The 12,226-nt window shown below is 43.1% G+C and overlaps 1 protein-coding gene across 2 annotated transcripts in view; it reads right to left on the bottom strand.

The window, feature by feature from the left end:
* Nucleotides 1-6,077: 6,077 nt before the first annotated feature.
* The window catches only part of RNFT2 (ring finger protein, transmembrane 2), a 53,710-nt gene continuing 47,561 nt past the window's right edge, over nucleotides 6,078-12,226 (bottom strand). Inside the window, exons 8-10 of one of the 2 annotated variants that reach the window (XM_018554277.1) lie at nucleotides 10,301-10,359; nucleotides 7,652-7,760; nucleotides 6,078-6,279 (exon numbers count right to left, since the gene is read on the bottom strand). In XM_018554277.1, the coding sequence (XP_018409779.1) occupies nucleotides 6,145-6,279; nucleotides 7,652-7,760; nucleotides 10,301-10,359 (303 nt within the window). In that variant the 3' untranslated portion in view covers nucleotides 6,078-6,144. Of the gene's footprint in view, nucleotides 6,280-7,651; nucleotides 7,761-10,293; nucleotides 10,360-12,226 lie in introns of both variants that reach the window. The other variant, XM_018554276.1, reaches the window with a different exon arrangement.

Genomic DNA, 12,226 nt, shown 5'->3' on the forward strand with positions numbered 1-12,226 from the left:
CACTGACTAATTCCCAAAGTAAGGATGATGTTTAATTATAAGGCATATTCTTATCCTTCTCGAGTATTATGCCTACCAAAAACTGAGAGTTCTTCTAAATACACTCTTAGATGATTCCAAAGTGATTGGGGAAAGCATTATCCACCACAGCCATGCGACATTACAGACTTTGCACCAAAAGTCTAGGGTAGTCTGACTGCCAATTGTTCACGCCTGGTATGTGAAGGGCAGACAAGGTTGGAACGTGGAGTTCTTCCCAGGCTTGAATCCTTTCTACCTCTTTTGCTTCATTCAGACGTCTAGTTCCTTCCTAATGTTTAAGGTACGTCATTGCTGTGGTGTTCTCCAACTGAATGCTGATCTGATGAACCTCTAGTTGGGGCTGGATCCTTAGACATAGATATTAGAGTTCATTCCACTAAGGTCTCACAGACTTATATAATTGCTATGATAGATTCCATAGCAGGGCCTGCTAGCGAAAATAAGGATTTGGAAAGGGCTTCAAAACATTGATCAGTGGGATCTTTAAATGTGGCTGCATCCTCAGTGTTGGTTGTGTGTCTAGATGAAGCACTGAGATCTTGAGGAATGCTGAATTAAGTTTTACTTACTTATAAGAACATTACATCAGAATACAGCATTGTAAAGGAAACATAAATAGATAGGAAATCTTCCTGTGTATCACAGATAAGCATGCACATAGAGAGACTAACATTGCACTATACTGCCATTTACAGCTCAAAAGACATATTGCAGTCAGTAATACAATCAGTACGCGTCAGTATATGCTGTTGCATTTTTAACACTCAATAGGCAGGGCTCAAAATTTCCACTCGCCTGCTCGCATTTGGCGAGTGGAAATGCAGTGCAGGCGAGTGGAAATTCAGTCAGGCTTGAGTCAGTACCTGACTAGTGGGAGCAGCTGCTCCTGCTGGTCTGTCTCCCTTCCTTTTCGGCCGGAGCTCTTCACTGAGCTCCGGGTCGAAAACGGAGTGATTAGTAATGTCTGCAGACCTTACTAATCGCACCAGATCACCAGTGATCTGCCTGCTCGTCTCATCCCTGCAGAAAGACAAGCAGGTGAGTGGGCTTCCTTGTTTTACTTTACATGGTGGGGGACAGGGGGCTTCTTATTTTATGTGGGGGGCAGGGAACAGGGGGATTCTTATTTTATGTGGGGGGCAGGGAACAGGGGGATTCTTATTTTATGTGGGGGGCAGGGAACAGGGGGATTCTTATTTTATGTGGGGGGCAGGGAACAGGGGGATTCTTATTTTATGTGGGGGGCAGGGAACAGGGGGATTCTTATTTTATGTGGGGGGCAGGGAACAGGGGGATTCTTATTTTATGTGGGGGGCAGGGAACAGGGGGATTCTTATTTTATGTGGGGGGCAGGGAACAGGGGGATTCTTATTTTATGTGGGGGGCAGGGAACAGGGGGATTCTTATTTTATGTGGGGGGCAGGGAACAGGGGGATTCTTATTTTATGTGGGGGGCAGGGAACAGGGGGATTCTTATTTTATGTGGGGGGCAGGGAACAGGGGGATTCTTATTTTATGTGGGGGGCAGGGAACAGGGGGATTCTTATTTTATGTGGGGGGCAGGGAACAGGGGGATTCTTATTTTATGTGGGGGGCAGGGAACAGGGGGATTCTTATTTTATGTGGGGGGCAGGGAACAGGGGGATTCTTATTTTATGTGGGGGGCAGGGAACAGGGGGGAGAGGGTAATATTTTATATGTGGGGGTGCATGGAACAGGGCGGAGAGTGTATGGTAATATTGTTAAAGTTGCTAATATTTATTTTTGTGTGTGTGTAATATTTATTTAACTAACAGTGTGATTTATAAGATTTAAGAGGGTGTGTTTAGGGGCGGAGTTAGGCCTGGTTCACACCTGAACGTTTTGTAGCGCGTTCAACGCTTGACGAACGCTCTACAAAACGCTCAAACATCTAAATCCCATTGTATTCAATGGGTCTGGTTCACACCTTGCAGTATTTCCGCCCGTCCGAACGCGATACAAAACGGCCTACGCCCAAAGAAGTACATGTACTTCTTTGGGGCGTTTTGGTCTTGCGTTTCCATTGGGATACAGCCAAGTAGCCCTCGGAAACGGGCGACGCGAAATGCGCGACAAACGCGCATATTCAATACGCCTAGGTGTGAACCCAGCCTAAAGGGCAGGGTAGGGGTTAGGTGGGCAACTGGTGGCGAGTAACTCTTAAAGCAGGGCTAGTAGCTCAGGACTTGAAATTTTGACCCCTGCAATAGGTATAGTAGGTGTTTTCCTAAGGCAGGATATTGCTGGATCCAGATTGGTAACAGCCCACGTAAGAAAATCCTCACCAAACAGGTAATTGATCTGAAAAGCATCTGAGAGGAGTGAATAATTTGTCAAGAGTAGTGAAACCTCCATAGGGAACAAGTTAAAATAAGGAGTGTACCAGAAAATTTCTGATGGTCTTGGGACCTTTAGGGATCCCAGACTGGTAACAACACTAGCAGACATTTGGCTCGCACAGCATCAATAAGAGCCGATATGGTATCTTTTAGTTAGAGAGCTATTTCAGCTGAATTGGGCTTCTCAGGAGCAAACCTGTCTATCAAGGACCTGCAAGTTGACCTAAAACATTTAGCAGCTGCAGAAAACTCCTCCATGGATAAGGCAGAGAGAGCCACACATGATGGAGCAATGGGAAGATACCAAGGATTAGGATGACTCAAACCAGGAGACAACGATTCAGGCTAATAGTTCAGGTTCCTTCAAGAGGGACACTGCAGGCTGCCCCGGCACATTTAATGGATCATGAGCTATAATGACCCGATGCTGCAGAAGCGCTCCCCTTGTTTTTTGGGATCCGACATGCTTAACAGGAAGAACTTAATAGAACATACTAGGTAAAACCTTGGTTTGCTCACAATGAACTGCTTAAGCAGGAGAGGTTTAATAGTCAGAGGTGACCAGGTCACTGCAGGCAGCAACAAAGACTAACCAAGTTGTGAACCACGTGTCTCTTGCAGATAGCAATGGCGGAAAGAAACTGCATCATGCTGGAAAAAAAAAAAGGCAAACAGAGCAGGAAATGAATGCGACACTGAAGTTGGTACAGTATTTAATTCCTCAGTGCATTAACCGTTTTTGAGGAACCTTCAAAATAAAGAAGTAATGGTGGCATTTAACAATACCAAAAAGTGTAGCAGCTCCCAAAGCCCAAATGGCATGCTTATTAAAGTTTTTCTTTTTTTTAAAAAACAGCCGGTTGGCAGGGTTTCTATGGCTGTAAAAGTCTCTCCTGTCATAAAAGCTTCTTTCTACCTTTCAGCATATTTTTTTCTTTCTGTATGCTGAGTCGCACAAGTGCAACTCAGCACACAGATCAGGAATGCCAAGATGAAGTTACGTCATTGGGGGGTGGTGGGGGCTGGCCAATCAAGCAGCTGAACACACAAAACCCGGAAGAAGATGGAAGTGCCGGTGACAGAGAAGTGCATTGGTGGAAGAGAATTGTCTTGGCAGGTAAGTCTGCCATAATGTGCTATTATGCTGTGCATCTGTAAAAAATAAGTCAAGGCAACTGGACTTGCTGTATTTTTCTTGAAGACGTTTCACTGGTTTTATGAATTGAGGACGCTGGTTGGATGACCAGTGAAACGTCTTCAAGAAAAATGCAGCAAGTCCAATTGCCTTGACTTATTTTTTACAGATATACCATGACCTGGATGAATGAGAACCTTCAAAGACATATTATGTTGTGCATACAAGCACATTATGGCTATTAGCTCCAGGAGAGATTTTTTTTTTTTTAAAGCTATACTACTTTAAGAGTCTTCAGAGACTGGGTCACACCAGACGCTGTGCCATGGCTCTGAACTTAGACACTCTCTGGCTACCTAACACAGTACCAGGGGGTCTGCAAAGGTCTTGGTAGTGCCACTGGCCATAGTACGCATTTTAGGCAAGCTCTGCAATCTTTGCTCCAATGGGGTCCAGGCACAGTCTCCAAGGCACTGTTGAGGATTAACTGATCCGCATAGAGAGAGCCCACCTACACAACATGTAGATGATGCTGATGTGTAGTTAAAAAGGTGTTTGCTAGTGTCCAAATCCTTCTGTATGTGGCAGTGTAACCCAATCGTATCAGAATAACTGAATACTGTGTTCCTAAATGAACTTATATATACACACAAACAATCTTAAACAAAATCAAGTCAGTATTTAAGTCCATGAAGCATCTTTATTTAAAAAAAAAAGAAATCAACATACAGTTTATCTGAGGTTATTAAACAGCTCCATACTTTAACAGGCTCTCCCATAAAGGTTCACATTAAAATAAAATAACCAAAAAACTCCCAGTCCCCTTCTTTCACTCCTAATCTATTCTAAGATAAAATCCCCCCACCCAGCTGCCTACTTACCTCTGCCTGATGGGGGTGGCTTCCAGTGGAGTTCACAGCCTTTTTGCAGAAATCTTATCCTGCATTGCCTGTGCACTAACTGCCCACAGACTTGAAATGAGCCTTATTGCAATGGTACAGCTATCACCTATTTATGTCTATGGGAAGTTACTGAATAGTTGAGTACACAGTTGAAACACATATATTTGTCTACCCTGTACTGAGATTTACACAACCCTAACACACAGTACAGCCAGCCTGGTGACCTGACTTTGCTGCAGTTAAATAAAACAGCTGGGTAGCCTCCCTGTCCCCAGCCTGATCTTTCAGATATGGAGCCCAAAGAGTGCTATGACTTAGTGGCCGAATGTAGCTTGAAAAGCAAATTTAATTTAGTTAGTGGTGAAGTTTTGCCAGCAAGAAGGATCATGGGTACTTGGTACAACACATACAAAAACAAACATTCCCAGCATACTCACCAGCCAGCCTGCAAAAATAGTACACAGTCTAACTACTAAGGGTAAAAACAGAGGTTTTTGTTACACAACTTTTGCAAAACATATGGAAGCCGCAGTGCCTCGTCAAGGCCCCTCTGTATAATGTGCTTCTAACTCTAATCTATTTATAGCAAAGAATGAATTGGGTGCAAATTCACCAGGAGGCAGCCCAACCTCCTTAAAAGGCATAGGGACACACAAGGAGCCCTGCAGATCAACATGGCTGCTGAAGCCCCCCCATGTGTTCCCACCCTAAATCCAAAAAGTGAAACGAATGGCAAACGCACTCATCAACTTATAACTCGCTTTAAAGCAAGGCTTCAGCTGCCATTGTGATGTGCAAGGCTCCTTGTATGTCCCTATGCCTTTAAGGAGGTTGGGCTGCCTCCTAGCGAAGCTTACATCCAATTCATCCTTTGCTATAAATATGCTCCAAGATGGAGACTCTCATAGATTAGAGTTAGAAGCGCATTAAACATAGGGGCGTTAATGAGGCACTGCGGCTTCCACATGTTTTGCAAAAGTTGTGCAACAAAAACCTCTGTTTTTGCCCTCAGTAGTTAGGCCGGGTACTTTGTTTGCAGGCTGCCTGGTGAGGGTGCTGGGAATATTTGTTTTTGTACTGTGTAAAGCCCTTCCATGTGCACCTTGCTTTAAAGGTAGTTATGAATTTGATGAGTGTGTTTGCCATTCGTTTCACTTGGTACAGCACACACACATCACAGAATGTGTGTCAGTTAGGGCTCATGATGGACATTCTTTTCAAATGTTGCATTTGTTATTGGAACACAAATACATTTGTTAGAATGGCAAACCTGGCAAAAAAAAAAGCTGCATTAGACCTGCTTTGCCTGCAGTTCCAATGCACCCAAATAGGACAAGTTCCATCCAACTGTAGTGCAAAGTAAAGCAGGTCAAATGCAGCCTTTAGACACATTTCAAATGCAGGAAAATAATGTCCATTGGCATGAACTCTTAAAGTATATAGCAAACTATATCTCCATGGCTGAATCCAGTTTGTTTTCAGGCTTCTGATAAACAGTACTAACAAGAAACAATATTGGGCCAGAATGTTTGTTCAGGGTTTTGTGTACTACAGTTCCCCAATAAATAGCAAAAGGCAACACAGACAACTTAGTTCACTTGCTGAGTGCTTTAATACTCGGGTGCAAATTTAGGGATTGTGGTCGATGCCCCAGTAATACCTTTCTACAACCACTTCCACCTCCACTCCGTCATAGCACTGTGCGTCAGTACACCTGGAAATGAGCAGAGGTAGAACCGTCTTTCCACAAGCGAAGTGTTTCTACCGCTACAGACCGGCAAAGGGGACAAGTTTTCTCTCTGTCAAACCAAAGGCACAGGCATTCCTCACAGAACACATGCTGGAAAAAAAAAAAAAAAGAGGACTAATTAAATAACGCTTGCTTCAGTGTTCTTGTATCTATTACATGGATTTTTATTTGGTGCTGACAAATTACATAGCACGTTACATATTGCACATTTACATCAGTCTCTGCCCTCAAGGAGCTTACAATCTATGGCACCTATCTCACATGCATACATACACACATACACATACTAGGGCCAATGTAGACAGGAGCCAATTAACCTGCCAGAATGTCTTTGGAGTAAACCAAAGTACACAGAAGAAAACCATGCAAGCACAGAACACGCAGGCTACTTGGAGAACCAAGGACCCCTGCGATGCAAGGAAGAAGTGCCAACCACCAGGCCACTGTGCTGCTCGGCAATCTAATATGTTGTTTTTCAAAGTAAGGAGTATACTACTTGTGTGGTACCTAGGACCAGTGGCATCATAAGGGGGGTGCAGCCCGCACCCGGGTGACACCATTGGAGGGGTGACACCAAAATGACTTGGTCATTTTGATCACAGCTGTGTGTAAGGATTCATGACAAATAAAGCAGTATCTATAGGGACACTAATATGCAGGCTAGAAGTGGCCATTTCTAAAGAATGCAGTTGCTATTTTTATGTAGTAGACAACAGGGGCGTGCGGTCAGGGGAGGCAGGTGAGGCAGCGCCTCACCTAGAATTATGGAGAAAAAAGACATGAAGCTGACAGCTTTTTCTCCATTCACATCGGCATCTAACAGATTATACAGCAGGGAAATCCTCCCTGCTGTGTAACCTGTCACGGAGCCTCAGTGGTGAGGAGCAAGTGAGAGACAGGGATGCCCCTCCCTGTCTCCTTTACACTAGCTGGGGGACGGGTTGGGGGTGGGGCTTCGACCGACAGGAGGCGGCGCTTCGGGCGGCAGGGGGTCTGGGGAATGCCTCACCTCGAGCATGAGGTACCGCACATCACTGTTAAACAACAATGCAAGCACCAGCAGTAAAACTTTGTCCAAAACTCTGTCACTTTTGCCAGGCAGTATAATCTGCATTTACTTTTTTTACATAAGCCCCCCCCACCCCCCTTGTACTTGTCTATATTTCAGTTGTGATGAGGTCATCCCTGTGTTCTACACTCCTGTAAGCATATCGATTGTTTTAGGATGACAGCAATGCAAAGCAATAGAGCCCTGCTTGGCTCAAATTGCTGACCCTCCCTCTTCCGTTTAAGTGCTGTTGTGCATGGGCTTATAGGAGGAAAATATCAAGAGAGATTTAGATACATGTCAGCCATGTCTAAAATATATTTAATGGTCTCCTTTTAATTAATACACTGCTAGATTAATTAGGTTTTATCTACAAGAGCAGCTTCAAAATTTACCGAACACAGATCATATTACCTGGCATATTAGGATTATGGGATCCTTGAAATCTGCCTGGCATATTGCACATATATTCCCAGCTTCACTACATTGCTGGCTGCTGGCGCGAACACCATACTTCTGTAGAGGAAGATTGCAGAAAATACATGAACACATACTGCACTGCATGTTAAAATACAAATCTGCACATGGTAATAAGATATTAAGCATATAGAAAATAGGGCATTATCTATGGTCATGCCAAAGCCATATTGCGATGCCATTATACAATATATATATATATATACAATAATTCAGATGCACTAAAAGATTGCATCCAAAAGTGGGTCAAGTGAAAGGCAGCCACTGGATTCACTAGGGATTTAGCTGTGGTACTGATGACAACAACCCTTAATGGTATTACCTAAATAGTAATACAGGTACAGAGGGCTAATTATTCTATGAACCATCAAAGTTTATTAATTGAAGAATGAATTAGCTTATTTAAAACAAATACTGTCATTACGTAAAAGTAATAAAACAGGCATCACCAAATGGAATGCAGGTACTCTCAAATGATACTTTCAGCAGTTCTTGGTGTGGGCTTTTGCTTCCACAAACCCCTAAAAATAAAAGTGACTCCACTCTAAATTATCCCCAACTGTAAAGCTAGCACTTAAAAGTATATGTAAACCCTAAGGCCACATTCACACGGGCGTGTTGCTCTGTACAGTGTGAATGTCTGGTTGTTGATGTTCCCGAAGTTGCATGAAGAAGCCTGTATAGGTGCAGGAGCTGTGAACCCTTACACGCTGCTTTCTGTAGCTCCGAGTTTTGACAGCCACATTTACAGCGTATGGCCTCGGATGCAGACAGGATCCATCCAACTCTGCACATGTCTGTGTGCGGCTGTCAAAACTCGAAGGGCTGATGTGCATTAACCATTAGGCAGCTGCAAAGGCTGCTGGGACACGCAGTCCCAGAAACTGCAGTGACAAACCTGTTTGCCTGCCTGTAATACACTAAAAAAATATGTAACTTCCCACTGACTTACAATATTTATCTCTACACATTTTTCTAATATTGCCTAATGCAGGGCTCAAAATTTCCACTCGCCCGCTCGCATTTGGCGAGTGGAAATAAAGAGAGGGCGAGTGGAAATTCAGTCAGGCACGCGGTCACGGATCTGCACGGATGAGAGCAGCCGCTCCTTGCTGTCCTGTCCCCGTTACTTTCGATCGATCACCGGAGCTCTGACAGTTCTGAGCCCCGTTCGCAAGGATGGATTAGTAAGGTCTGCAGACCTTACTGCAGAGAACGGAGCTCAGAACTGCAGAGCTCCGGCCGAAAAGGAACGGAGCCAGGACAGGACAGCAAGGAGCGGCTGCTCTCACCTAATGCATATAAGCTGTACTTTTTTTTTAAAGGAGACTGGAGTTCAGCTGCAATAAAGGGTAGAATTTGTAGGTATGAATTCATTTTAATTTAGTATAAGATGCATTAGCAGCTGGGACAACATTCAGACATACCGTATTAAAGTGCAGGTCCAGCCAAAACATTGTGTGTAGGTTTTGGATAGTGCGAGGAAGCACTAAACACCTGCTGGGTTTTATTGGCTAACTGTCCTATCGGTTTCACCGGATAGATAGAAAGAAAGGAAACATTTCCAACAGCAAACCTGACAGAGATAAAAATGCTGTTCATTAGGGGAGGGGGAGACCAGAACCCAGTACGTTTTTTTTATCACTGTCTTTGTCCCTGTTGCAGTTTTTCCTCATTTCCTGTTTGATGAAATGGTTGTCACAGTGACAGTGAGTGAAGGGAAATCGCTCTAACAGAGCCACAGATAGCAGTAAAAAAACAGCAGGGGTTCTAATCATTCCCCAATCTATCCAAAATGTAACCAAAAAAAAATAAATATTTGACAAGACATGCACTTTAAGGGTCAGTCGACATTAAACTTTAATTAGGTTCATATCAGGGTTGGCTAACAGTAAATCTTTGATGAGACGACCCAAAGAGAGATCCTTGTCAAAGAGTATCATACCTCAAACTGCAGCAAAACGTATTCCTGTGGCATTCTCTTTAAATTGTATGTGAGGGCTAAATAATAAAAAAAACATATGCAGTGCATCTCTGCAAAATACAAGATCCTAAGTCCTGTTGTGGGCTGACACAACATTTTCTGGACTGAGTGGTGTTAGCTTTGCCCATTTTTGTTTTGCTAAACTACTCAGGTTCTCCCCCTATCCTATGGTCCTCAACATAGAAAATGAATAATTCTGTAGCCCAATATAAGAACTAGAAGAGGGCAATACTCCCCATGAGAGAACACTGGAAATGTGCGCACAATTTCTGACATGATCAACAGGTTTTTTTTGCACTTATTGAACAGATTTAACAAAACCCTTAACTGTTTATTTAACAGACTACAATTGAGCAATCAAGATGTTAATTATTCACGTTTACATTCACTTTAATGTACAGTAACTTAAATATCCAAACAAAGAGCGAGACCCCTTTGTAATGGCTGTGGCAGCACGACAGACCCAGGATCTCACTGCTAGCGTTCCTGACAACTTCCAATGGATGATTTGACCACTCTGTTCAAAGTTAAAATATCTATTCAATGGACACAATCTTTAATGGTCACACTAATCCTATGTTTACTGATGGGGTACCTGCGAATGGCACAGTATTCTCAATGCTTTCCTCAGGCCTCCAATTCGTCCACAGATGTCAAAGGACTGAAAGAAAAAGCATGAATGAATTATTCATTTGTAATGCTTTCTTGTGCTGCTGTATACTGTTCAATATCATAACGACCTGGTACAATGCCAACCATATACATTCAGATTGCTGTTGCCAATGTGAACAATTACAACATCACTAGCAGTAATCAGACAGTGTAAAAAGGATCTGGATCTCAGAGCTAAATGGACAAAAATACAATCTCTCTGGCAGGAGAGCATATCCCTCATACAGTGAGAAAAATAATGATTTGATCCCCTGTAGATTTGGTACGTTTGCCCACTTGCAAAGAAATGAAAGGTCTATAGTTTTTATCATAGGTGTATTTTAAATGATAGAGACAGAATATCAACCAAAAATCCAGAAAAAACACATGATACAAATGTTATAAATTGAGTTGCAGTTCAGTGAACAAAATACGTATTTGATCCCCTACCAACCAACAATAATTCCGGCTCCTCCCACAGACTTGCTATGTGGTACACAGATTAGTTCTGTCATTTTAAGAAGGTGTTTCTAACAACAACTCGTTATGTATATAAAAGACACCTGTCCACAGAATCTCTTTCTTCCATTCAAACCTCACCACCACGGGCAAGACCAAAGAGCTGTCAAAGGACGTTAGGGACAAGATTGTAGACCTGCACAAGGCTGGAATGGGCTACAAGACTATCAGCAAGAAGCTTGGTGAGAAATAAACAACTGTTGGAGCAAATATTTGTAAATGGAAGGAATACAAAATAACCATCAATCGCCCTCGGTCTGGAACTCTATGCCAGATTTCGCCTCATGGTGTAAGGATGATCATGAGAAAATTGAGGGATCAGTCCAGAACTACATGGGAGGAGCTTGTGAATGATCTCAAGGCAGTTGGGACCACAGTCACCAAACAAACCATTGGTAACACAATACACTGCCATGGATTGAGATCCTGCAGCGCCCACAAGGTCCCTCTCCTCACTCCTCAGGAAGGCACATGTACAGGCCCGTCTGAAGTTTGCCAATGAACATCTAAATGATTCAGAGAAGAATTGGGAGAAAGGGCTGCGGTCAGATGAGACCAAAATTTAGCTCTTTGGCATTAAATCGGCTCGCCGTGTTTGGAGGAAGAAAAATACTGGCTATGACCTTAAGAACACCATCCCTACAGTCAAGCACGGAGGTGGAAACATTATGCTTTGGGGCTGTTTCTCTGCTAAAAGTACAGGTCGACTTTGCCACATTGAGGGGCCAATGGACGGGCCATGTATTGTAAAATCTTGCATGAGATCCTCCTTCCCTCAGCCAGAACACTGAAGATGGGTTGTGGATTTCAGCATGACAATGACCCAAAACATACTGCCAAGGCAACAAAGCAGTGGTTCAAGAAGAAGCACATTAAGGTCTTGGAATTGCCTAGCCAGTCTCCAGACCTTGATCCTCCAGAAAATGTAGGGAGGGAGCTGAAACTTCGAGTTGCCAAGCGACAGCCAAGAAACCTTAAGGATTTAGAGAAGATCTGTAAAGAAGAGTGGACCAAAATCCCTCTTGAGATGTGTACAAACCTGGTAACCAACTACAAGAAACGTCTTACCTCTGTGCTTGCCAACAAGGGTTTCTCCACCAAGTACTAAGTCATGTATTGCTTGGGGATCAAATACTTATTTTACTCACTGAACTGCAACTCAATTTATAACATTTGTATCATGTGTTTTTTCTGCATTTTTGGTTGATATCCTGCCTCTATCATTTAAAATACACCTATGATAAAAATTATAGACCTTTCATTTCTATGTAGGTGGGCAAACGTAACAACAAACGTAAAAGAAAAGTCGCTCATGCAGTAGGTTTGGCACCAGAATCTCATTAAAAGCATGTGTACTT

The sequence above is a fragment of the Nanorana parkeri genome, unplaced genomic scaffold (genome assembly GCF_000935625.1).
Source record: "Nanorana parkeri isolate BGI_ZX_2015 unplaced genomic scaffold, ASM93562v1 scaffold152, whole genome shotgun sequence".
Classification (NCBI taxonomy): Eukaryota; Metazoa; Chordata; class Amphibia; order Anura; family Dicroglossidae; genus Nanorana; species Nanorana parkeri.